The 24,185-nt window shown below is 36.5% G+C and overlaps 1 protein-coding gene across 1 annotated transcript in view; it reads left to right on the top strand.

Moving 5' to 3' along the window:
- Positions 1 to 23,611, top strand: part of LOC116856923 (fibronectin type III domain containing protein 3C1-like) — a 51,550-nt gene extending 27,939 nt beyond the window's left edge. The window contains exons 23-27 of the mRNA XM_032840643.1: positions 12,575 to 12,849; positions 13,301 to 13,513; positions 14,354 to 14,520; positions 22,555 to 22,679; positions 23,174 to 23,611. Coding sequence (XP_032696534.1) covers positions 12,575 to 12,849; positions 13,301 to 13,513; positions 14,354 to 14,520; positions 22,555 to 22,679; positions 23,174 to 23,512 — 1,119 coding nt within the window. The 3' untranslated portion in view covers positions 23,513 to 23,611. The remainder of the gene's footprint in view (positions 1 to 12,574; positions 12,850 to 13,300; positions 13,514 to 14,353; positions 14,521 to 22,554; positions 22,680 to 23,173) is intronic.
- The last annotated feature ends 574 nt before the right edge of the window (positions 23,612 to 24,185 follow it).

Below are 24,185 nucleotides of genomic sequence, written 5' to 3'. Positions count from 1 at the left end.
GCAATATATGTGTGTGTGTGTGTGTACATATATATACACACACACACACACACATATATATATCTCAAGATAAAACAGGCTAGTATGGGGTATAAATCTATAAAACATGTATGTGAAAAAGAAAATGAAAGTTTAAAAATGACTTTAAAACATAGGTTGGGAAATATGAATCTATTTGAAATAGGAGCAGGGATTTAAAAAAAAAGAAAATAAAATGAATAAGAAAAGAAAATAAAAAAGGAATGTAAATTTTTAGCCTTAAGTATAAGTGAGTCATGAGGGAATGCCTGGAGTTGCCTATATTATGTTCCCCTGGCACTGGAGTTTTATTGTCCTGTGGGAAAGAAGTTTAAGCTTATTCACCTGTTCTTCCAGTCTGTCTTCTAGGGGAAGGTCCTGCTGCTTTGCTTCTCAGGCGCCTTTGCCTGGGTAGAATAGTCCCACATCTTGTAAGGGGGATGGGCTTAATGTGAGCTGGTTTGCTGCATGGCTTTTGTTCCCTGCCATCTTTCTGCTTCTCTTTAGAGGGTCAGAGCTAACATGTCCCTGCAGGAATCTCCAGCCCAGAGCCACAATGTCGGGGTCCACACCCATCAACAGATCCTCCAGTTCAATCTGTTTCCACCTCTGCTTGTACCAAACTCCACAGATTCCCGCATCTTCTGGGGGAGGGGACTGCTGTGTTGATTCTCAAATGTCTTTGCCCCAAGTGGAATTGCATTACACTTGCCTGGGGCCAGGATAAGAAATCTGCTCCCTGTGCAGGGAGCAAAATCTTGGGCTTTTGTGCCCTGAAGGGTTTCCATGCAGCTTTAGAGGATGAGAATGAAAATGGCACCCTCCCAATCTCTGGCCCTGGAGGAGCTGAGAGCTCAAGGCCCCACTCCTCTTTGAGTCAACAAAGAAAAACAGTCAATCACTACTGTCACTCCTAGGCTCCCTAGTCTCCGGCACACTGTGCTCACCTGGCCTGTGACTGTGCATTTCTATCTCTGGCACAAGACCCTGTTTGGAGTCCCCAAACCCAGCAGATTCCTGCTGCACACTTCTGCACTACTCCTCCCAGGGGAGGAAGGGAACTCTCCCCAGTTCTGCCACTTGTGGGATCCCTGCTTGAAGAGCAGTAGCCCAACTGTGCCACAGATCACAGTTTATGGCAACCTGAGCTGAGAGGCCACTCCTGGGCTCACTCTTTGTGGCCAGCTTCCTTGCTACAATACCTGGGAGTCTTGCCACACTCAGGCACCCCTGGTCTTCCTGTGACCCTGAGGATCCTGAGACCACACTTCCAGGCGAGGGTGCCACCTCCCACTTAGCTGCCTAAGCAACGTCCCTCAGTGGAGCAGATTTCTAAAAGCTCCAATTTTGTGCTGCTCTGCTCTCTCACTTGCGGGTAGCCAGCCAACGGAGGCTCCCTTCCCCTGTGGTCTATCTTCCCATATATCGCCTCAGATTCACTTCTCCACACCTCCTACCTAGTGGCAAATGGTCGCTTGTCTATTTGTAGAGTTGCAGCTATTCTTTTCTTCAGTCTCCAATGAGTTCACAGGTGTTCAGAATGGTTTGATAGCTATCTACCTGAATTCCTGGGACCAGACAAAATTAAGGTCTCCTACTCTTCCGCCATCTTGGACTCCTCCCCCCCAGTGAGAAGTTTAACCTACATTTCCACCTAAAAACACTGAGACAGAATGAAGGCATGGAAAAACGGTTCTAGGCAACACTCAGGTCCCTCCTTTACTTGGTGTCAGCAGGGTCCACTAAGGAGCTCAGCCACCATCTCTAATCAGCATCAAAGAGGAAAATCTAGGTGGTGATAGGCTATGCTACTTGGCACCCTACTCCCCCACTCTGTTCTCCTGATGTCATTAAGATGCAACTGGGAACGAAGCTTCCACTTTCAAGTTCTCCATTTACCCCTTCATGATATCATCAGGGACAAGTGACAAGCTGAGCTTCGACCCAGAGGGACAGTGATATGGTGAAGATAGCTGGCCTACTTCTGCTGGAAAAGTTTCAAAAGTGTGTAGACAGGAGATAAACTTCTACCCTATCCAATCTTTGCTCTATACCTCTAAGAGATACTGTCACTACAATAATGATTAAATATGACCCATACCCTCATAACATAATATTCAAAATGTCCAAACTAATCATTTGTCATAATGAAGACCATGGAAATCAGAACATGAATGATGAAAACAATCAAAAACAATTCATTTGTAATAAATCATAAGTTTCAATTATAAATACTTGATAATAATTTATCATAATTTATAATTTATAATAATAAATCATAAGTTTCAATTATAAATCAAAGAACCAAAAGGAAATTATAGAACTGAAATATATAATAAACAAATATAAACAAAATAACAAAAAAAAAAACAAAATAAAACCCTCCTGGATGGGTTCAATAGTAGAGTGATGATATAAGACAGAATCAGTGAACCTGAAGACAAATTAATAAAATTTTAATACAGACTAAGTAACAGAAATGATTTCAAAAGAAAAAGATGAACAAAGTTTCAGGGACATATGGAACAATAACAGACAAGCTAATATTCATATCATTAAATTCCCAGAAGGAGAGAAGAAAAAGAGTGGAAATGAAAAATTGTCCAAAGAAATGATAAAAACTTCCCAATTTGGGGAAAAACATAAACCAAACAATTTAAAGAACTGAGAAAATCTAAAATAGGACAAATCTGAAAAATCTACACTACCAAAACACATCATAATTAAACTTCTGAAAATAAAAAACAAAAAACATTGAAAGCACCCAGAGAGAAATGGTACATTACTTATATAGGTAAAAATCAACTCAAAAGACAAATATATCTCTTTTGAGACCATAGAGGCCAGAAATAAGTGGCACAACATTTTTCAAGGACTGAAAGGAATTGTCAACTGCACATTATATTCAGTAAAATTATTCTTCAGAAATGAAAAGAAAATAAAGATATCCTCAGATAAAGGAAAGCTAAGAATTTGTTCCAATAAAAACTGGATATAGAAAGGACTCTTAAAAAAAGGAAATGATAACAAAAGAAGGCTTAGAACTTCAGAGAAGTGACATTGGGGTTCTGGTCCAAGATAGTGACTCCTGAACTCATCTGCCACAGACACACTGAAAGCACAGTTAAACATGGAACAATTTCCTCTGAAAGGAATCCAGAAATTAGCTGAGGGACTCATAAACACCAGAAAAATGAGAGAAAAACCACATAAAATGGGTAAGAAAAGCTGAGATGTACTCTCAGTATAATTTCCATATACAGCACAATGGGGAGGAAACACAAATGCAAGTTTTTCTCTGAGGAGTAAGGAATTTGGATCCAACATCTAGCATGCCAAGTTTGAAAACTTCCACCTAATGGGCAGGTCCCTAAAATACCTAGCTATGAAAGCAAATGAAGTATGCAGCCACGAGACCCACAACACTGTACCAAACAAAGAAACAGTCTTAATGGGCTTTCTAGGACTCAGACTGGCTATCCCCTCAGGTCTCAGTGCATATCCCAGCCTTTCCCTGAAAAAGGCCCATTTGAATATTTTTAAAGCTGTAACCTGAGGGCAAGTCTCCTAATTTAGCACACATCTAAATGATAACTATCATCTCCATATGCCATACTCCAGGTCACTAGTATCTCCTTGAAAGGAGCTTGTGCACATATGGCACCCCAGCATTATGGTTGCCACCCAGAGGATGCAACAATTGATTTCCTGCTGCTGGTGGCCAGTGAAGCTTGCATTTATAGGTTTCAGAGTACTGTAGCAAAAAAAGAAACACTTTTTGACTGGCTGTAATCCCAGGGCCCAGTACAGAGGCACAAGTCAGAAACACCCATATCCCAGTCTTTCCCTGAGTCTGTTTTGCACATCTTACAAGCTGCAGCTGAGGGTCCACCTTGAAATGAGGTGCTGACTATTATCCTATCCTTTGGGAAACTGACAGATACTGGCATACCTTCAACCACTGGAAACACCAAGAACAAAGAAACTAGCTTGCACAATCACTAAGGCTTGAGAGAAAACTAAGAGCTAGGACCAGGCCAAATGATAATGTTCATCTTCTACACAAGGCTACTCCTTCAAGACTGTGAGAGAGGTAGATGTTTCATCTGATGCACAGAAAGGTAAAATGAAGAAACAGAATATTTTCCAAGCAAAAGAATAAATAAACCTCCAGAAACAGCCTTTAATAAAGTGGAGATAAGAGATTTACCTGATAAGGAATTCAAAATAGTGGTCATAAAGATACTCACCAGGGTCAGGTGAACAATGCATGAACAAAGTGAAAATTTCAACAGATAAAAAGTTTAAAGGTACCAAACAAAAATCACATAGGCAAAGAATATAACAACTGAACTGAAAAATTCAATCAAAAGGTTGAACAGCAGACAAGATCAAGTGGAAGAGAAAGGATCAGCAAACTTGAAGACATGGCAGTTGAACTCATGCAATCATAGGAACAAAAAGAAAAAAATGAAAAAGAGGGGATTTGGAATACTATAAAGGAAACCAATATATGCTTATATGGATCCCAGAGGAAGACAGAGAGAGAGGGAAAAAGCTTATTTAATGAAATAGTGGCTAAAATATTCCCTAAATAAGAAGGAAACAGCCATCTAGATCCAAGAAGCCCAGAAAGTCCAACTAAAACAATCCAAAAAGACCCATTACACAGACACATAATTGTCAAAAGTTAAAGACAAGGAAAGAATCTTAAAAACAGCAAAAGAAAAACAACTTGTTACATGAAGGAGAACCCCTATAACAATATCAGCAGATTTTTCAGCAGAAACTTTGCAAGAAAGAAGACAGTGGCATGATATATTTAAAGAGCTGAAAGAAAAACTGCCAACAAGGAATACTCTACCCAGAAAAGTTGTCCTTCAGAATTAAAGGAGAAATCAGCCATTTCCCAGACAAGCAAAACCTGAAGCAGTTCATCACCAACGCACTGGCCTTACAAAAAAAATGTTAAAAGCACTTTTAAAACTAAATGAAAGGATGCTATTTAGTAACAGGAAAACATGAAAGTATAAATCACAGTATATATATTAATTATATAGTTAAATTCTTAATACTATAATGTAAGGTTGGTGTAGATTTCTACTATGAAGGTTATAAGGAGAAAGTACTAAAAACAATTACCATAATGTAATGCATACATAAGATAAAAGATATAAATTGTGCATGCCATTGAAGACATAAAATAGAGGTTAGAGTAAAAATGCAGACCTTTAGTAGACATTCAAACTTAAGTTGGTATCAGCTTAAAATAGACTGTTAAAAATAAGTTTTTTGTAAGCCTCAAGGTATTCTCAAAGCAAGAACCTATAATACACACACAAGACAGAAAGAGAGAGGAATCTAAGGATACCTCTGTAGAAAATTATCAAATCACAAAGAGCAAGAGAAGAAAAAAGAAACAACATTTCTGGAAAAGCAGCCAGAAAACTATTAAAATTGCAGTACTAAGTCCAAATATATCAAAAATTACTTCAGCTACAAATGGATTCAACTCTACAGTCAAGAGGCAAAGAATGGCTGATAAAATAACAAGACCCAACTACGTATAATGTCTAAATGAGATTCACTTCAGCTCTAAGGACACACACAAGCTGAAAGTGAAGGAACAGTAAAAGATATTCCATGCAAAAGGAAACCAAAAGAAGGTAGACGTAGATCTACTTATATTTAACAAAACAGATGTTCAGCCAAAGACTGAAATAAGAGACAGACAAGGTTACTATATAGTGAAAAATGACCTAATCCAACAAGAGAATATATCATTTGTAAATACTGATGAACCCAACATAGGAACAGCTAAATATATAAGGCAAATATTAACATACCTGAAGGGAAAAACAAACAACAATGCAATAATAGTAGGAAACTTCAATATGTCACTTTCAACAACAGATATATTGCCTGAACAGAAAATGAAAAGTGAAAATGAAATGGAAAATGAAAAAGGAAACATGTGACATTAATTGTATGTTAGACCAGATGGACTTAACAGATTTTTTTAAAAGATTTTATTTATTTATTTGACAGAGAGATCACAAGTAGGCAGAGAGGCAGGCAGAGAGAGAGGAGGAAGCAGGCTCCCCACCCAGCAGACTGCCCGATGTAGGGCTAGATCCCAGGACCTCAAGATCATGACCTGAGATTAAATCAAGAGTCAGATGCCTAAATGAATGAGCCACCCAGGCACCCCAAGCAATAAGGATTCTAGTAAACAAAATTAGAAATGAAAGAGGAGACTTTCCAACTGATACCCCAGAAATACAAAACACCATAAGAGAGTACTAGGAACAATTGTAAATGCCAAGTTGAAAAGGTAGAAGAAATGAATATATGCCTATTACTATATAAGCTACAAAGACTGAATCATGAATAAATAGAGAATATTAACAGATCATTGATGACTAATGAGTAAGGACATTGAATCAGTAATAAAAAACTTACTAGTAAAGAAAACTCCAGGGCCTATCAGCTTTACTGGTGAATTATACCAAACATTTAAAGAATTAATAGCAATCCTCAAACACTTTCAAAAAATAGAAGGAAGAGAATACTTCAAAATTCATTTTATGAGACCAACATTACAATACTACACCAGACAAATATAGTACAAGAAAAGAAAATTACAGGCCAATGTCCCCAAGAAACATAGATGCAAAAAATCCTCAACAAAAAAATTAGCAAACCAAATTCAACAATACATTAAATGATCATACACTATGATCAAGTGGAATTTATTCCGGGAATGCAAGGATGGTTCAGTATCTGCAAATCAGTGTGATATACCACATTGATGAATCGAAGGATAAAAATCATATGATCAAAAAAAATCATATGATCCTCTCAATAGATGTAGGAAAAGCATTTGACAAAATTAAACATCCATTCACAGTAAAAAAAAAAAAATACTCTCAACAAACTGGTTAGATAGTGAACATGCCCCAATATAATAAAAGTCATATATGACATCCTCACAACCAACACTATTCTCAACAGTAAAAAGCTGCAAGTTCTTCTACTAAGATCAGTTACAAGACAAGGATATCAACTCTTAGCACTTTTAGTCAACATAGTCCATGGAGTACTAGCCAGAGCAATTACAGAAGAAAAAGGAAAGGCATCCAAATCATAAAGAAGTAAAACCATCCCTATTTTCAGATGATACATTATATGTAGAACATTCTAAAGACTCCACCAAAAAAATTGTTAGAAATCATAATTGAGGGTGCCTGGGTGGCTCGGTCAGTTAAGTGTCTGCCTTTGGCCCAGATCACGATCCTAGAGTCCCAGGATCAAGCCCTGCATTGGGCTACCTGCTCAGCAAGGAACCTGCTTCTCCCTCTCCCCTTGCCTGCCACTCCCCTTGCTTGTGCTGTGTGTGTGTGTATGTGTGTGTGTGTGCATGTGCATCAGTCAAATAAGTAAAATCTTTTAAAAAAATAAATCTAATTGAATTCAGTGAAGTTATAGCATACAAAATCAATACACAAAAATGGGCTGTGTGGGGTAGCTCGGTGGCTGAGTTGGTTGAGCATCTGACTCAGGTTTGGCTCAGGTCATGATCTCAGGGTCATGGTATTAAGCCCTGTGTTGGTCTCCATGTTCACTGGGGAGTCTGCTTGGGATTCTTTCTCTCCCTCTCTCTCTCTGCCCCTCCCCTCTCAAATAAATAAATAAATCTTTTTTTTAAGTTGTGTTTCTATACACTAATAACAATCTGAAAGAGGAACTAAGTAGACAATCCCATTTATGACTGCATCAAAAAGAATAAAATACTAAGGAATAAATTTAATCAAGGTGAAGGATCTGTTTACTGAAACTGTAAGACACTGTTGAAAGAAACTGAGGAAGACACAAATAAATGGAAAAATATTTTGTGCCCATGGATTGGAAGAATTGATGTTATTAAAATATCTGTAACTATCACAGAATCTACAGATTCAATGCAACCCCTATAAAAATTCTAGTAACATTTGTCACATTAATAAAACAAACAATTCTAAAATTTCTATGGAATGACAGAAGACTCCAAATAGCCAAAGAAACCCTAACAAAGAAAAAATGAGAGGCATAACACTTCCTCCTTTCAAACTGCACTACAATGCTATAGTAATCTAAACACACTGGTATTAGCACAAAAACAAATATATAAATCAATGAAACAAAATAGGGATCCCAGAAATAAACAGGACATATGGTCAATTAATTTATATTATAGGAGCCAAGAATATATGAGAGGAAATGGATAATCTCTCAATGGTAAACTGGACAGCCATGTGCAAAAGAATGAAACTGAACCACTATCTTTCACCATATACAAAAATCAATAAAAAATGAGTTAATGACTTCAACATAAGAACTGAAATCATTAAATCTAGGAGAAAACATAGGGGGTAAGCCTCTTAACATAGTTGTTGAAATGATATTTTGGATTTGACACCAACAACAAAGGCACCAAAAGCAAAAATAAATAAATGGGACTACATCAAACTAAAATCCTTCATCACAGTAAATATAAACAAAAAAAGTTAAAAGGTGGGGCACCTGGGTGGCTCAGTTGGTTAGGCATCTGACTCTTTGTTTCAGATCAGGTCATTATCTTGCAGTTGTGGGATTGAGCCCCATGTCAGGCTGTGACACTATGGAGTCTGCTTCAGATTATCTCATCTCTCCCTCTCATTCTGTCTCTCAAATAAATAAATACAATATTTTGTGGGCACTTGGGTGGCTCAGCTGGTTAAGCGACTGCCTTTAGCTCAGGTCATGATCCTGGAGTCTCAGGATCGAGTCCCACATTGGGCTCCCAGCTCCATGGGGAGTCTGCTTCTCCCTCTGACATTCTCTCCTCTCGTGCTCTCTCTCTCTAACAAATAAAATCTTTAACAAATTAACAAATAAATACAATCTTCTTTAAAAAGTTAAAAGGAAACCTATGGAATGGGAGACTATATTTGGAAATCATATATCTGATAAAAGGTTAAAATATGTAAGAAACTCATATAATTCAATAACAAAATAGTAATCATTAAATTTAAAAAATGAGCAGAACAACTGAATAGATGTATTTCCAAAGAAAACATAGAAATGCCCAATAGGTACATAAAAAGATGATCAACATGACTAAACATCAGAGAAATACAAACGAAAACTTCATGAGCTATTACCCCACATATGTCAGAATAGCTATCATCACACTATTTTGTATTTTAATTCCAATATATCTAAAATACAGTGTTATATAATTTCAGCTGTACAATACAGTGATTCAACAATTCCATACATCATCCAGTGCTCACCACAAGTGCACTGTTTAATCCCAATCACCTATTTACCTCATCCCCCCACCTCCTTCCCATTTGGTAACCAAAAGCTTGTTTTCCACATTTAGAGTTTGTTTCTTGGTTTCTTTCTTTTTCCTTTCCTAATTTCTCTTGTTTCTTAAATTCTACATATGAGAGAAATCATATGGTATTTGTCTTTCTCTAACTGACTTATTTCACTTAGCATTACACTCTCTAGCTCCATCTGTGTCATTGTAAATAGCAAGATTTCATTCTTTTTTATGTATGAATAATATTCTATCATACATATATACCACACCTTTACCTATTCATTTATTGATGTATACTTGGGCTGCTTCCATAATTTGGCTATTGTAAATAATGATGCAATAGTGTGATCAGTGTGATTACTAGACTGTAGGGAATTCCTATTTTTAACATTATGAGGAACTCCCATATCACTTTCCACAGTGGCACTAGTTTGCATTCCCACCAACAGAGCAAGAGGGGTCCTTTATCTCCACATCCTAGCCAATGTTTGTTGTTTATTGTGTTTTTTATTTGAGCCATTCTGACAGGTGTGAGGCGATATCTCATTATACTTTTGATTTGCATTTCCCTGATGACTAGTGATGTTGAGTATCTTTTTGTGTGTCTGTAATCCATGTGTATGTCCTTCTTGGAATAATCAACATAAACTTCACACCTTATATAAAAATTAACTCAAAATGGACCATAAAAAACTGAAAATTAAAAATGGACCATAGAAAACAAAATTAAAATGTAAAACCATAAAACTTTTAGAAAAAAATCACAGAAGATCTTCAGGATCTAATATAGGCAATGAGTTCTTAAACTTCATACCAAAAAACATATTCCATAAAATGAAAAATTGAAAACTTTGACCTTCTAAAACTTTTTTTAGAAGACTGTTATTTGAGAGAGAGTGAGAGAGCACAATCAGAGGGAATGGCAGAGGGAGAGGGAGAAGCAGCCTCCCCAAAGAGCAGGGATCCTGATGTGGAGCTTGATCCCAAGACCCTGTGATCATGACCTGAGCCGAAGGCAGATGCTTAACTGACTGAGCCACCCAGGTGTCTCCGACCTCCTCAAATGCAAAAAGTTTTACTCTGCATAAAACCCTGTGAGGAGGACAAAAAAGACAAGCATAGACTGGAAGAAAATCTTTACAAAATACACATCTGACAATGGACTATTACCTAGAATATATAAAGAACTCTCGAAAGTCAACAGTTAAAAATCCAAACAACCCATGGGTTCCCTGCTCAGCAGGGAGTCTGCTTCTTCCACTGACCCTCTCCCTGCTTGTGTTCCCTCTCTCATTGTCTCTCTGCCAAATAAACAAATAAAATCTTTTTAAAAAGTCCAAATAACACAATTATAAAACAGGGAAAAGACATGAACAGACCACTCACAGAAGATGATATACAGATGGCAAATAAACACATAAAAAGATATATAACATTATTAATCATTAGGGAAATGCACAATGAGATAACATGACACATAATCAAAATGGCTAATAAGAAATAGTAGTAACACTAAACACTGGCAAAGATGTAAAGAAACTGGACTAATCATACATTTCTGGTGTGAATTTCATCCACTATTTAAAATAGTATGGGAGTTTCTTACAAGACTAAACATGTACTTACTAATATGCTCAGCACTTTTGGACACTTATCCCAGAGAAAGAAAACTTGTGTCCACAATAAAAACCTGTACATGGATATACATAACTCCTTATTTGTAAAAGCCAAAAACTAGAAATGACTCAGATGTCCTTCAACATGTAAATAGTTTTAAAAACTGTAGTACATTCATACCATTTATTTGAGAATAAAAAGAATCAAACTATTAATTCACACAACTTCAATGGATCTCTGAGGAATTATGCTGACTGAAAAAAAGCCTATCTAAGAAATTTATATGCTGCATTATTCTATTTATATAACATTCTTGAAATAGCAAAAATATAGGTTAAAGAATAAACTACTAGTTGTCAAGAATTAGAAAAAGAGGGAAGGAAGTTGCTGTGGGTATAAAAGTATAGTACAAGGGATACTTGCAATGGAATATCTTAACTGTTTAGTCATCACATTAAGATACACATGTGTTAAAACTACGTATAACACTATACAAATTAGTGTATGTAAAACTGGTAAAATCTGCATGTCAATGGATTTTATCAAAGTCAATTTCCTGACTATATATTGTACTATAGTTATGCAAAATGTTCCTTTGGGGATAAAGAGTGTAAATTGTACATTTAAGTACACAGTGTAAAATTTTAAAAAATTTTACAAAATCGGTAAAACTTAGTGAATTGATGTGAACTTCAGGCTACCACCAACAGAGATAGTAACTAGAAAATAAAGGAAAGAAAGAAACTTTGGTGGACTAAGTGATGAATTCAGTTCGGGTAATTTTTCCTGAAATGCCCATATTAGCATTCTTCACTTACCTTCACATATTCAGACTTGTTACCTTCTTAAATATGCAACCTAAAGATTTTGGCATCATGTGAGTATTTTCAAATCATTTGTTTCATATTGCAATATATAAATGTATCAAATTAGAGATGCCTGGATGGCTCAGTCGGTTAAGCCTCCTATTCTTGATTTCAGCTCAGGTCATGATCTCAGAGTCATGAGATCAAGCCCCATTTTGGGCTTTGTGCTGAGCATGGAGCATGCTTAAGAAGCTCTCTCCCTCTCCCTATGGCCCTCCCCACCACTTGTGTGCTCCCTCTAAGAAAAAGTATCTTAAAAAAAAGCATGCTTAAGAAGCTCTCTCCCTCTCCCTATGGCCCTCCCCACCACTTGTGTGCTCCCTCTAAGAAAAAGTATCAAATCAACATGTTACACACTTTAAACTTATACAATGTTATAAAACAATTCTATCTGAATTTTTTTAAATCTTTCTTAGAATTTGAGGTTAAAATGTTTGTCTTGTTTTTATTTTTTTAAAGATTTTATTTCTTTATTTGACACAGAGAGAGAGAGAGATCACAAATAGGCAGAGAGGCAGGCAGAGAGAGCGGGAAGCAGGCTCCCTGCTGAGCAGAGCCCAATGTAGGGCTCAATCCCAGGACCCTGAGATCATGACCTGAGCTGAGGACAGAGACTTAACCCACTGAGCCACCCAGGTGTCCCTTGTCTTTTTTTTTTTTAAACAACAAAATGGTTTATGCACAAAACAAAATAATGAAGCTCTAACACAACATACTTTCTCAGGCTGCAAATGTAGTTGGAGTTGGACCATTTGGAGAAACTGGCATAGTAACCACACCAGCAACTGTGCCAGCAGTAGTACCAATGCTACATGAAGTTGAAAACAAAGTTCCTGCCAAATTGGCATCATCTTGCATTGCTATTCAATGGGAGGAACCAGATTGTCATGGCTCTCCAATCACTGGATATAACATTGAATATGGAGACAGAAAAATTTTGTCTATTGAAAGAGTGACAGAGTGTATTCTGAAAAATCTACAGCCTGATACCACATACAAGTAAGTTGCTTATATCTTACTTTGGGTAGATGAAGTTTTTTCAGAATTTTGAACAAATCTACACTTCTTTGTTTTATATAATCTACACATTTTTGAAAGAGAGTTTTAGAAAAAAATTGTTTTAGAAAAAAATTGACATTACTAAATCTACATTTCTCTGTTTTATATACTCTACACATTTTTTGAAAGAGAATTTTACTATTTTAGAAATATTTGGGCATTACTAAAAGCCAGTTCCTCCTCATCAAAGATCATCAATACTGATTATGCAAATTCAAGATTTTGGCCTCAAAAATTTGTCTATACTAATCATTATAATATGATGGTCAATATTCTTTCACAGGATGACTAAGGGCATAGTTTAAATGTAGAAATTTATTTTCCTTTCTAAATCCAAATTAATAGTTTAATTTGTTTTTGTTTTGTTTTGTTTTGTTTTGTTTATCACTAGAATCAGAATTCAAGCTATCAATCATTATGGACTAAGCCCTTTTAGCCAATCAATAAGAACCAAAACCAAGCCACTACCCCTTGATCCTCCTCATCTTGATTGTGTGGTCTATAGACACCAGAGCCTCAAATTGAAATGGGGTAACTCTTCAAGCAAAGGATTACATTCCAACCTTATAAGCTACAATTTGTTAATAGGAGATCGATCTGGAAAGTAAGCTATTTGTACAGCTTTACATGATTCTAATAAAAATGTTTTAAAATTTCCTCTTAAACATATAATCCAAAGTGGTTTCAATGAACTGATAGATGTGAAAGCAGTACATTATCATGTTAGATATACTTTCTTCTTTTTATAATAATATAATAATAGTAGGGGATGTTATTTTTTTTCTTTCTTTCTTTCTTTTTTAAATTTTTTATTTCTTTTCAAAGTAACAGTATTCATTGTTTTTTGCACCACACCCAGTGCTCCATGCAATCCGTGCCCTCTCTAATACCCACCACCTGGTTCCCCCAACCTCCCATCCCCTGCCCCTTCAAAACCCTCAGATTGTTTTTCAGAGTCCATAGTCTCTCATGGTTCACCTCCCTTTCCAATTTCCCTCAACTCCCTTCTCCTCTCCATCTCCCCTTGTCCTCCATGCTATTTGTTATGCTCCACAAATAAGTGAAACCATATGATAATTGACTCTCTCTGCTTGACTTATTTCACTCAGCATAATCTCTTCAGTCCTGTCCATGTTGCTACAAAAGTTGGGTATTCCTACTGGTAATTTAGCTATTTTTGCTCTCCCAAAACACTTCTTCCTTTATATAATACACATTAATACCAAGGAATAGAAGTTTCCAAAGGAATATGAAAGACAGCACCTTGCCATTATAATATTTACAAATTGATTTTTTTCCTTTTGTCTTGCACCCACCAGGCTTCAAGTTGATTTATTTAGGCTTTACTGACAACCCAGTTTCAAGTCAGCTATGTAGAATTACTTGTACCTAGATGACCTTTGATTAATAATATAGCTTCTCCCATCTTGATTCCCACTCCCAGATTTTCTATCATTTACCATGGACCTTGTCAGACTCACAAAGTGCACAGACTGAGTGAGTATACAGAATACAAATTTAAAATCCAAGCATGTAATGAAGCTGGCGAGGGACCACTGTCTGGTATCTATACTTTCACTACAACCAGAACTCCACCACCCACACTTAAAGGTAAGTATTATAAGCCTGACAATGAAGATTGCATTAATAGGAGCTCTAATAGCTCATATATAAAAATCTCCAGTACAGTCTATTTTAAATGTTAAATAGCAAAAGACTCCAGTATTTAATTATGCATTCAAAGTTCAATTTAGAATTTAATAAGACTGAAAATTTTAATGTTTTACCTTTTAAAAAGTTTTTATTTAAACTCAAAAGTTAATGTACAGTATACTATTAGTTTCCGGTGTACAATATAGTGAAATACCCAGTACCCATCACAAGTACACTCCTTAATCCCCATGGCCTATTTAATTCATCACCCCACTCACCTCCCCTCTGGTAACCATCAGTTTGTTCTCTGTGGTTAAGAGTCTGTTTCTTCATTTAAGTCTCACTCTTCTTTTCCTTTGCTCATTTGTTTTGTTTCTTAAATTCCACATATGAGTAAAATATGGTATTTGCCTTTCTCTGACTGACTTATTTCACTTGGCATAATACTCTCTAGCTCCATCCACATCCTTGCAAATGGCAAGATTTTGTTCTTCTTGTAGCTGAATAATATTCCACTGTAAATAATACTGCTGCTTTATCCATTCATCAATTAATGGACATTTAGGTTGTTTCCATGATTAGGCTATTGTAGATAATGCTGCAATTCACATCAGGGTGTATGCATCCCTTTGAGTTAGTATTTTCATATTCCACAAGTAAATACCTACTACTGAAAATACTGGATCATAATGCAGTTTTTTTTCACTTTATTTAAATTTTGTTAGTTAACATACAGTACAATATTGGTTTCTGGAGTAGAGTTCAGTGAATCGTTACTTACATACAACGTTCATCACAAATGACATCTTTAATATCCATCACCCATCTAGCCCATCCTCCACCCACATTCTTCCATCCACCCTAAGTTTGTTCTCTAAAATTAAGGGTCACTTACAGTTTGTTTCTCTCTCTTTTTTCTTTCCCCCTTCCCATATGTTCATGTTTTGTGTCTTCAATTCTAAATGAGTGAGATCACATGGTATTTGTCTTTCTCTGATTGTCTTATTTCACTAAGCATAATATACTTTAGCTCCATGTACATCATAGCAAATGACAAGATATCATTTTTTTAATATTTTATTTATTTATTTGACAGAGAGATCACAAGTAGGCAGAGAGGCAGGCAGAGAGAGAGAGAGAAGCAGGCTCCCTGCCAAGCAGAGAGCCCAATGTGGGGCTCGATCCCAGGACCCTGAGATCATGACCCAAGCCGAAGGCAGAGGCTTTAACCCACTGAGCCACCCAAGTGCCCCAAGATTTCATTTTTTGATGGCAGAATATTCCATTGTATAATATACCACTTCTTATTTATCCATTTATCAGTCAATGGACATTTGGGCTCTCTCCACAGTTTGACTATTGTTGATAATACTGCTATAAACAGTGGGTTGCACATACCCCCTTCATATCTGTATTTTCATGTCCTTTGGGTAAATACCTACTAGTAAAATTGCTAGATTGTAGGGTGGCTCTACTTTTTAACTTTTTGAGGAACCTCCAAACTGTTCCCTGGAGTAGTTGCACCAGTTTCCATGCCCACCAACATGTAAGAGGGTTCTCCTTTCTTCATATCCCCACCAACACCTATTGTTTCTTGTTTTAATTTTAGACAATTTGACCAGTTGTTTCTTGTGTCGTTGATCTTACCCATTCTGTCATATGTGGTGTGGTATCTCATTGTAGTTTTGACTTGAATTTCCCTGATAATCAGTGATGTTGAGCAACTTTTCATATGCCTGTTGGCCATCTGTATGTCTTCTTTGGAAAAATGTCTACTCATTTCTGTACACTTTTAATTATTCATTTTTATATGTTGAGTTTCATAAGACATTTATATATTTTGGATATTAACCTTTTATTGAATATGTCTTTTGCAGATACTGTCTCCCATTCAGTAAGTTGCCTTTTGGTTTTGTTGTTTCTTTTACTGTGCAGGAGCTTTTTATCTTTAAGTCTGAATAGCTTATTTTGTGTGTGTGTGCCTAGACTTACTTTAATGTTTAAATATGTATTATTTTTTTATTTATTTTATTTATTTTCAGCATAACAGTATTCATTGTTTTTGTACCACATTCAGTGCTCCATGCAATCCGTGCCCTCTCCAATACCCACCACCTGGTTCCCCCAACCTCCCACCCCCACACCTCTTCAAACCCTTCAGATTGTTTTTCAGAGTCCATAGTCTCTCATTGTTCACCTCCCTTTCCAATTCCCCCCAGCTGCCTTCTCCTAACTCCCCATGTCCTCCATGCTATTTGTTATGCTCCACAAATAAGTGAAACCATATGATAATTGACTCTCTCTGCTTGACTTATTTCACTCAGCATAATCTCTTCCAGTCCTGTCCATGTTGCTACAAAAGTTGGGTATTCTTCCTTTCTGATGGAAGCATAATACTCCATAGTGTATATGGACCACATCTTCCTTATCCATTCGTCCGTTGAAGGTCATCTTGGTTCTTTCCACAGTTTGGCAACCGTGGCCATTGCTGCTATAAACATTGGGGTACAGATGGCCCTTCTTTTCACTACATCTGTATCTTTGGGGTAAATACCCAGTAGTGCAATTGCAGGGTCATAGGGAAGCTCTACTTTTAATTTCTTGAGGAATCTCCACACTGTTCTCCAAAGAGGCTACACCAACTTGCATTCCCACCAACAGTGTAAGAGGGTTCCCCTTTCATCTCTTTATTCCTAGGTATCTGACAGTTTTTAGTGTAATTACAAATGGAATGGATTCCTTAATTTCTTTCTCCTGCTTCATTATTGGTGTATAGAAATGCAACAGATTTCTATACATTGATTTTGTATCCTGTAACTGAATCAGTTCTAGCAATTTTTTTGGTGGATTCTTCTCGATTTTACATATAAAGTATCATATCATCTGAAAAGAGTAAGAGTTTGACTTTTTCCTTGTTGATTTTGATGAATTTTATTTCTTTTTGTTTTCTGACTGCTGAGGCTGGGACTTTCAGTACTATGTTAAATAACAGTGGTGAGAGTGGACATTCCTGTCTTGTTCCTGAAAATAGAGGAAAAGCTCTCAGTTCTTCCCCAGTGAAGAGAAGATTATCCCTGGATTTTTCATATATAGTCTTTATTATGTTGAGATATGTTCCCTCTAAATCTACTTTATTCAGGGCTTTTATCACAAAGAGATGTATTTTGTCAAATGCTTTTTATACATCCATTGAAATAATTATATGGCTCTTATCCTTTCTTTGAGTTATGTGGTGTATCACAGTGATTGATTTGGGAATACTGAACCACACTTGGAACCCAGGAATAAATCCCACTTGATTGTGCTAAATGATTATTTTAACGTGTACTTGGACTCAGTTTCCTAGTTTTTTTTTTTTTTTGAGCACTTTTTGCATCTGTGTTCATCAGGGATGTTGGCCATTAGTTCTCTTTTTTAGTGGAGTCTTTCTCTGGCTTTGGTATCAGGGTACTGCTGGCTTCAAAGAATGAGTTTGGAAGTTTTCATTCCTTTTCTGCTTTTTTTAGAATAGTTTAAGAAGGAGGTGTATTTAACTCTTCCCTAAATGTTTGATAGAATTCACCTGTGAGGTCATCTTGTCTGAATCTTTGTTTTTGGGGAGTTTTTTTTATTACAAATTCAATTTTATGGCTGGTTATCAGTCTGGTCAAGTACTCTATTTCTTCCTGTTTTGGTCTTGGTAGTTTATGTTTCTAGGCATTTACCCATTTCATCCAGGTTGTCCAATGTGCTGGAATATAGTTTTTCATAATCTTGTCTTAGAGTTGTATTTCTGTAGTGTTGTTTTTTAGGTTCTATATCATTTATTTTTGCTCTGATCTTTATTATTTCCTTCCTTCTGCTGGCTTTTAGACTTTCTGGTTCCTTTAGATGTAAGATTAGGTTGTTTATTTGCTTCTTGAAGTAGGCCTTATTGCTATATACTTCCCTCTAATCATCACTTTTGCTGCATCCCAAAGGTTTAAGACCACTTGTGTTTTCATTTTCATTTGTTTCCATGTATTATTTCTTCTCTGAATTCCTGTTTGGCCCTTTGTTTAACCTCTATGTATCTGTGATCTTTCCAGATGTTTTTCTTGTGGTTGACTTAAAATTTCTTAGCGATTTGGTCAGAAAAAAAAAATGCATAGTATGATCTCAATCTTTTTGCACTTGTTGAGGCCTGATTTGTGACCTAGTATCTAATCTATTCTGGCTAATGTCCCGTATGCACTTGAAAAGAAAGTGTGTTCTGCTGCTTTAGGGTGGAATGTTCTAAATTTATCTGTTAATACTGTCAGGTCCTGTGTGTCATTCAAAGCCATTGTTTCCTTATTCATTTTCTGCTTAGATGATCTGCCCATTGATGTATGTGGGATGTTAAAGTCCCTTAGTATGACTCTATTATTATCAATTAGTTACTTTATGTTTGTTATTGGTTTGTATATTGGGGTAATCCCATGTTGAGGGGCATAAATATTTTCTATTATTAGATCTTCTGTTGGCTTGTCCCCTTTATTATGATATACTGCCCTTCTTTATCACTTCTTACAGTCTTTGTTTTAACATCTAGTTTGTCCAATATAATTATTGCAACTCTGGCTTTACTTTGACATACATCTGTACAATAAATGTTTCTCCATTCCCTCGCTTTCAATCTGCAGGTGTGTTTATGCCTAAAATGAGTCTCTTAGGATGCATGGGTGACTCAGTTGGTTAAGCATCTGCCTTCTGCTCAGGGTCCTGGAATTGAGCCCTATGTTGTGTTCTCTGCTCAGTGGGGAGCCTGTTTCTCCCTCTCCCTCAGCCCTTCCCCCCTGTTCATGCTCATTCTAATAGACAAGTAAAATCTTTTTAAAAACTTAAAAAGGACGCCTGGGTGGCTCAGTGGGTTAAGCTTCTGCCTTCAGCTCAGGTCATGATCTCAGGGTCCTGGGATCGAGCCCCACATCAGGCTCTCCACTCAGCAGGGAGCCTGCTTTCCCCTCTCTCTCTGCCTGCCTCTCTGCCTACTTGTGATCTCTGTCAAATAAATAAAAACTTAAAAAAAATGTTAAAAAAACTTAAAATAAAATGAGTCTCTTATAGGCAGCGTATCAATGGATCTTGTGTTTTTTATCCATTCTCACACTTGATGTCTTTTGATTGGAGCATTTAGTCCATTCACACTCAAAGCAATTTTTAATAGATATGTATGTATTGCCATTTTATTATTTGTTTTGTTGTTGTTTCTGGAGATTTCCTCTGATCCTTTCCTATCTTTGTAACTTTTGGTCTTTCCACTCACTGAGTGGAAAATAATATTTCTTGTAGGACTGATTAGTGGTCATGAACTCCTTTAGTTTTATTTGTCTGGGAAACTCTTTATGTCTCCTATTCTGAATGACAGCCTTGATGGATAGAGTATTCCTGCCTGCAGATTTTTCCCATTCGGTACTTTGAATATACCATGCCACTCTATTCTCACTTGCCAAGTTTCTGTTGAGAAATCCCCAGCTAGCCTTACGGGTCTTCCCTTATAAGTTAAGGACTTCTTTGTCTTCTGCTTTTAATTTTATGTTTCCCTTAGATCTCTTGCTATGGCCTTATCTTGTTCTTTCACTTGATAAATTCCTCTGTAATGGCATTTTGCCCAAGTCTCCTCCTTCTACTCTGTATTAGAAAAGTCACTTATGTTTCCTGCTCCTGAAAGTAACCACTTTATGAGGAAGAGGTCATGTGGTGTCCAGGACCTGGCAATTCAGGAAGTGTATCTGGCATGTGCTGTGTGTGCTCTGCTGTTCTGTTTTGTCTCCTCTATCCTTTGGGCCAGTCATCTGCAGAGGTTCTCCTTGCCTTGTCTGGGCAGTGTTTGGGCTCTGACCTGAATGTGGAGAGTGCTAAGTGTGCTCTGATCTTCTTGTGAAATGAGACTTGATACTAACTTCCACTAGAACTGAGGCCTTGCAGAAATCTCTCATTGGGAGACATGTTCTGGGCAGAGGTTTGTGCTGGTCTTCTAGGGGGAGAGAGCTGCTGCACTGGGACTGAAACAAACTTGACTGAGATGGGCAGAACTGCCAGAACACAGGGGTGTGGGACTTGGTGTAAGCAAATTAGCCAGCCAGTAGAGGTGACTGTGTGTTTATGCTGAGTGGCCAGGGAGGGAAATGGTGCCTGCCAGCTGCTTTGTTCACCAAGAGGTATCTTCAAAAACACTGCCCCTCTAAGAAGCACTCCAAGAAGAGTGAATAATCTCCCCTTCATGTGCCCCACACATTCTTCAAATCCCTGTCTCCTCACTGCATGCCTCTGGGTTGTTTGCCTACATTCTCTCTAAGAGCAGAGCTCTACCCCAGCCAAGCCCACTGACCTTTAAAACTCCAGGCTTTCAGACTCACTGGTTGCAAGAACTCATGAAATTCAGCCCCTCTTATTTCCCATCTCAACGGTTATGGGGAACATTCTCCTTGTGCATTCCCCTGTGTGCCCCTTTCTCTCTAACTCTTCTCCATAACAAGGCAACCTCCCCTCCACAGCAGCCAAGATCCATTTCTCCCCTAAATCATGTCTCCACATTTCCTACCTTCTTCAGTGTGGTCTCTTCTCTCCTTTAGTTGTGTAGTTTGTTATGTCAGTCTTTGGGTGGATTTCTGGGCTATTTAGGGTTATTTGATAGCTATCCAATAGTGTTAGTGGGATGTGACAAGCCTAGGATCCTACTACTCTGCCCCCAAATATCGCAATATTTTTAAAATGTCTTTGGAATCAACTAATCCAGCCAATCACTTTAGCACCACAGCCATTTTTTTAAGAGATAGAATTCCCTGAATGATAAGTAACCTAACTAAAGAACAATGTGAAACAGTAACAGAGCCAAAATTGGAATGGTAGGCTCCTGGTCCCCATCATAGTCCTCCTTTTATTTTGTCATGATATTCATTCCTTGCTACATCTTACTTGGATTAAAACACACAAAAAAATCAGCTGATACATATAATTAAACTGATTAAAGCTAAAAAATATACTTAGTATATAGCACATATTCGCACATATTTAGTACAAATTTGTAACTTCATATTTGTTAATTTCGGAAACTCTGAATTTAATCTCCCTATTTGAACAGTGAAATAAACTGCTTTCTATAATACATAACAAGGTAACTTCACAGTCATGAAAGCTCAAGCTTTGAGCAATTATTCCTTCTTGTGAAATTCAGTTATTCCAATCTTTCTACACAAGTCCAATCACGATTATGAAGTAGTTTGTTCTCATTGAAAAGCTAACTGTAACATACTGGAATTAAACATGACTTAGAAAAAAAATAAAATAAACATGACTTAGACCACAATAATGACTTGCTTTCTTCTTACATATTTAAGACCCATTTTCCTGAAATGTAGAGAGACTAATAACATAAATAAAGATCCTGACCTCCTTCCTTTCCTCATACAGCTTCTGTGATCCTAAAATAAAATTATTAACACATGTGGGGCACCTGAGTGGTGCAGTCAGTTGAGCATCAGACTCTTGCTTTCAGCTCAGGTCATGATCTCAGGGTCATGTGATTGAGCCCCACATCAGGCTCCATGCCCACCCCAGAGTCTGCTTAGGATTCTCTCCCCTTTCCCTCTGCCCCTCCTCCCTGCTCTTTCTCTCTAATAAACTAATAAAATCTTTCAAAAAACTGTTAATGTATGTGAAATGTTTCTAAATGTATCATGCACCATATAAATACAATGCAAAAGATACCAGTAGGGATTAAACAATAGTAATAAAACTTTTAATAAGTTCTTACTAACAAACAAACATGAATTATTGACAGTTTTAAGTTCTTAAAGTTTTTATTACAATTATTCAGATGCCTGATGGTATTGCAAAAGGCTTTATAATGCGAACTGTAACTATATATTTCTTAGATTAAGACTGCATGGACTGCCTTTTAATCATCATGGAAAACTATATCAAAATTCAACATATTCAAGATCATCTAGGAAAAATAAAACCCTCTAAACTGAAATTCTCTTTTTCTAGCACCTAAATTACAGCAACACGTGAACAGCAATATTTGTGAGATCAAATGGGAGTCTTTGGAGCCAATAAAAGGAGATCCCATTGTTTATAATCTACAACTCATCAGTCAAAAAGGAACTGACCTGGTAAATTCTTGTAAATTTAGTCCTTAAAATTTTAAAATTTTATATTCTACTGGGAACTGAGCTTTTGCTGAGGACTAAGATATCCTTTCAGAATGTTTAAAGCAATGAACTCTTATCCAAAAGTACAACCTCCTCCCTAAAGCTTTATGTACATACTATTTTGGGACATACTTGCTTATTCATTCAATTAACATATTACTATTAAATGATTTAATATTTCTAGGTTTCACCTATGTCCACAACTCATTCCAAACAAAATGCAATTAAAGTTTAACAATCAAGTATAAGTCTTTTGTTATTTCTTACACTGGACAAAATTACCTGAACAGTACTGGGTTCTCATGATATTAAAGACTGTAAGCATGAGCTTTTAGTTTTGCTTTGAATATATTTATGAGGTGAATGAGTTAATTCATAAGTTATTGTCAAAAACAATACCATATTTTTTATTTGGTATGACAATATAATTTTCATTTTGTCTCATTTTTCTTTAGATATATAAAGGACCAAACACTTCATTCTCCTTTTCCAACTTTGTGGCAAATGCACATTATCGCTTCAAGGTCTGTGCAGGACGCCAATATCAGAATTCTGCTGGGACACAAGAGCTCTGGGGACCATATAGCCCCAGCGTTCTTTTCTCAACACATAAGCAACATCCAAGGCCTGGAAAAGGTGGTGGAGGAAAGGCAGGAAGCAGCACTGGTGAAGAGAAAGATGATAAGCCCAGGATAGAAATGAGTGATGATACATTTGTCCTAATCCTTGTGATAGGATTTGCACTAGTTGCTAATCTGTGTGCTGTTATAATTCAACATTTTCTAATCAACTAATATATTTTTATGCATTTTACCTTTTTAGGAATTTCTAAAACAAATTACATCAAATATAGAAATTGCTAGATACATCTCAATTCTTACTTTAAATCTCATTTGGTAGATATCCTTATAAATGTTTATCTGATAGCAAAAGAACTGCCTTAACACTCAAGAAATTCATTGTGACAATAGAAGAGATTTTATAAGGAAATAGTTCTATTTTAAATTTGAAAATGTTAGCAACAGAAATACTTCCACTATAATGTAAAACTATCTAAATCCTCTCATGAAAGCTATTCTCTGCCTTAATTTTTCTAAGTAATATTTTGCAAATTTTTGAGAATTGTCGGAGGATAACATCATTTTGGAATTTTATTCAGAAGAAAGTGGGAAAAGTCAATTCTATATGTCAACTTACATTCATATGAAATAAAAACATATCTACCAACTGTCTGTACTATAATTTTTCAAAGTAGTGTATTCAGCTGTTTAGCTTGTACCCTGTTAATTACTTTGATAGTGGGTAAATAGTAACTTATTGGCACTTTGTGAGTAGAAGCTGGAAAGTGGGGAGCCATTTTATACTATTCTAAACTCTAAAATGCACCCAGTGGTGGTTACTCCATAAACAAAATGATTAAAAATACATATAATGACTCATATTTGTACACCGTATATTAAAATGATT

This window comes from Lontra canadensis, unplaced genomic scaffold (genome assembly GCF_010015895.1).
Source record: "Lontra canadensis isolate GAN:19392208 unplaced genomic scaffold, GSC_riverotter_1.0 scaffold114, whole genome shotgun sequence".
Lineage (NCBI taxonomy): Eukaryota > Metazoa > Chordata > Mammalia > Carnivora > Mustelidae > Lontra > Lontra canadensis.
The sequence above is the reverse complement of the archived record's forward strand: the minus strand, read 5'-3'. Positions and strand labels throughout refer to the sequence as shown.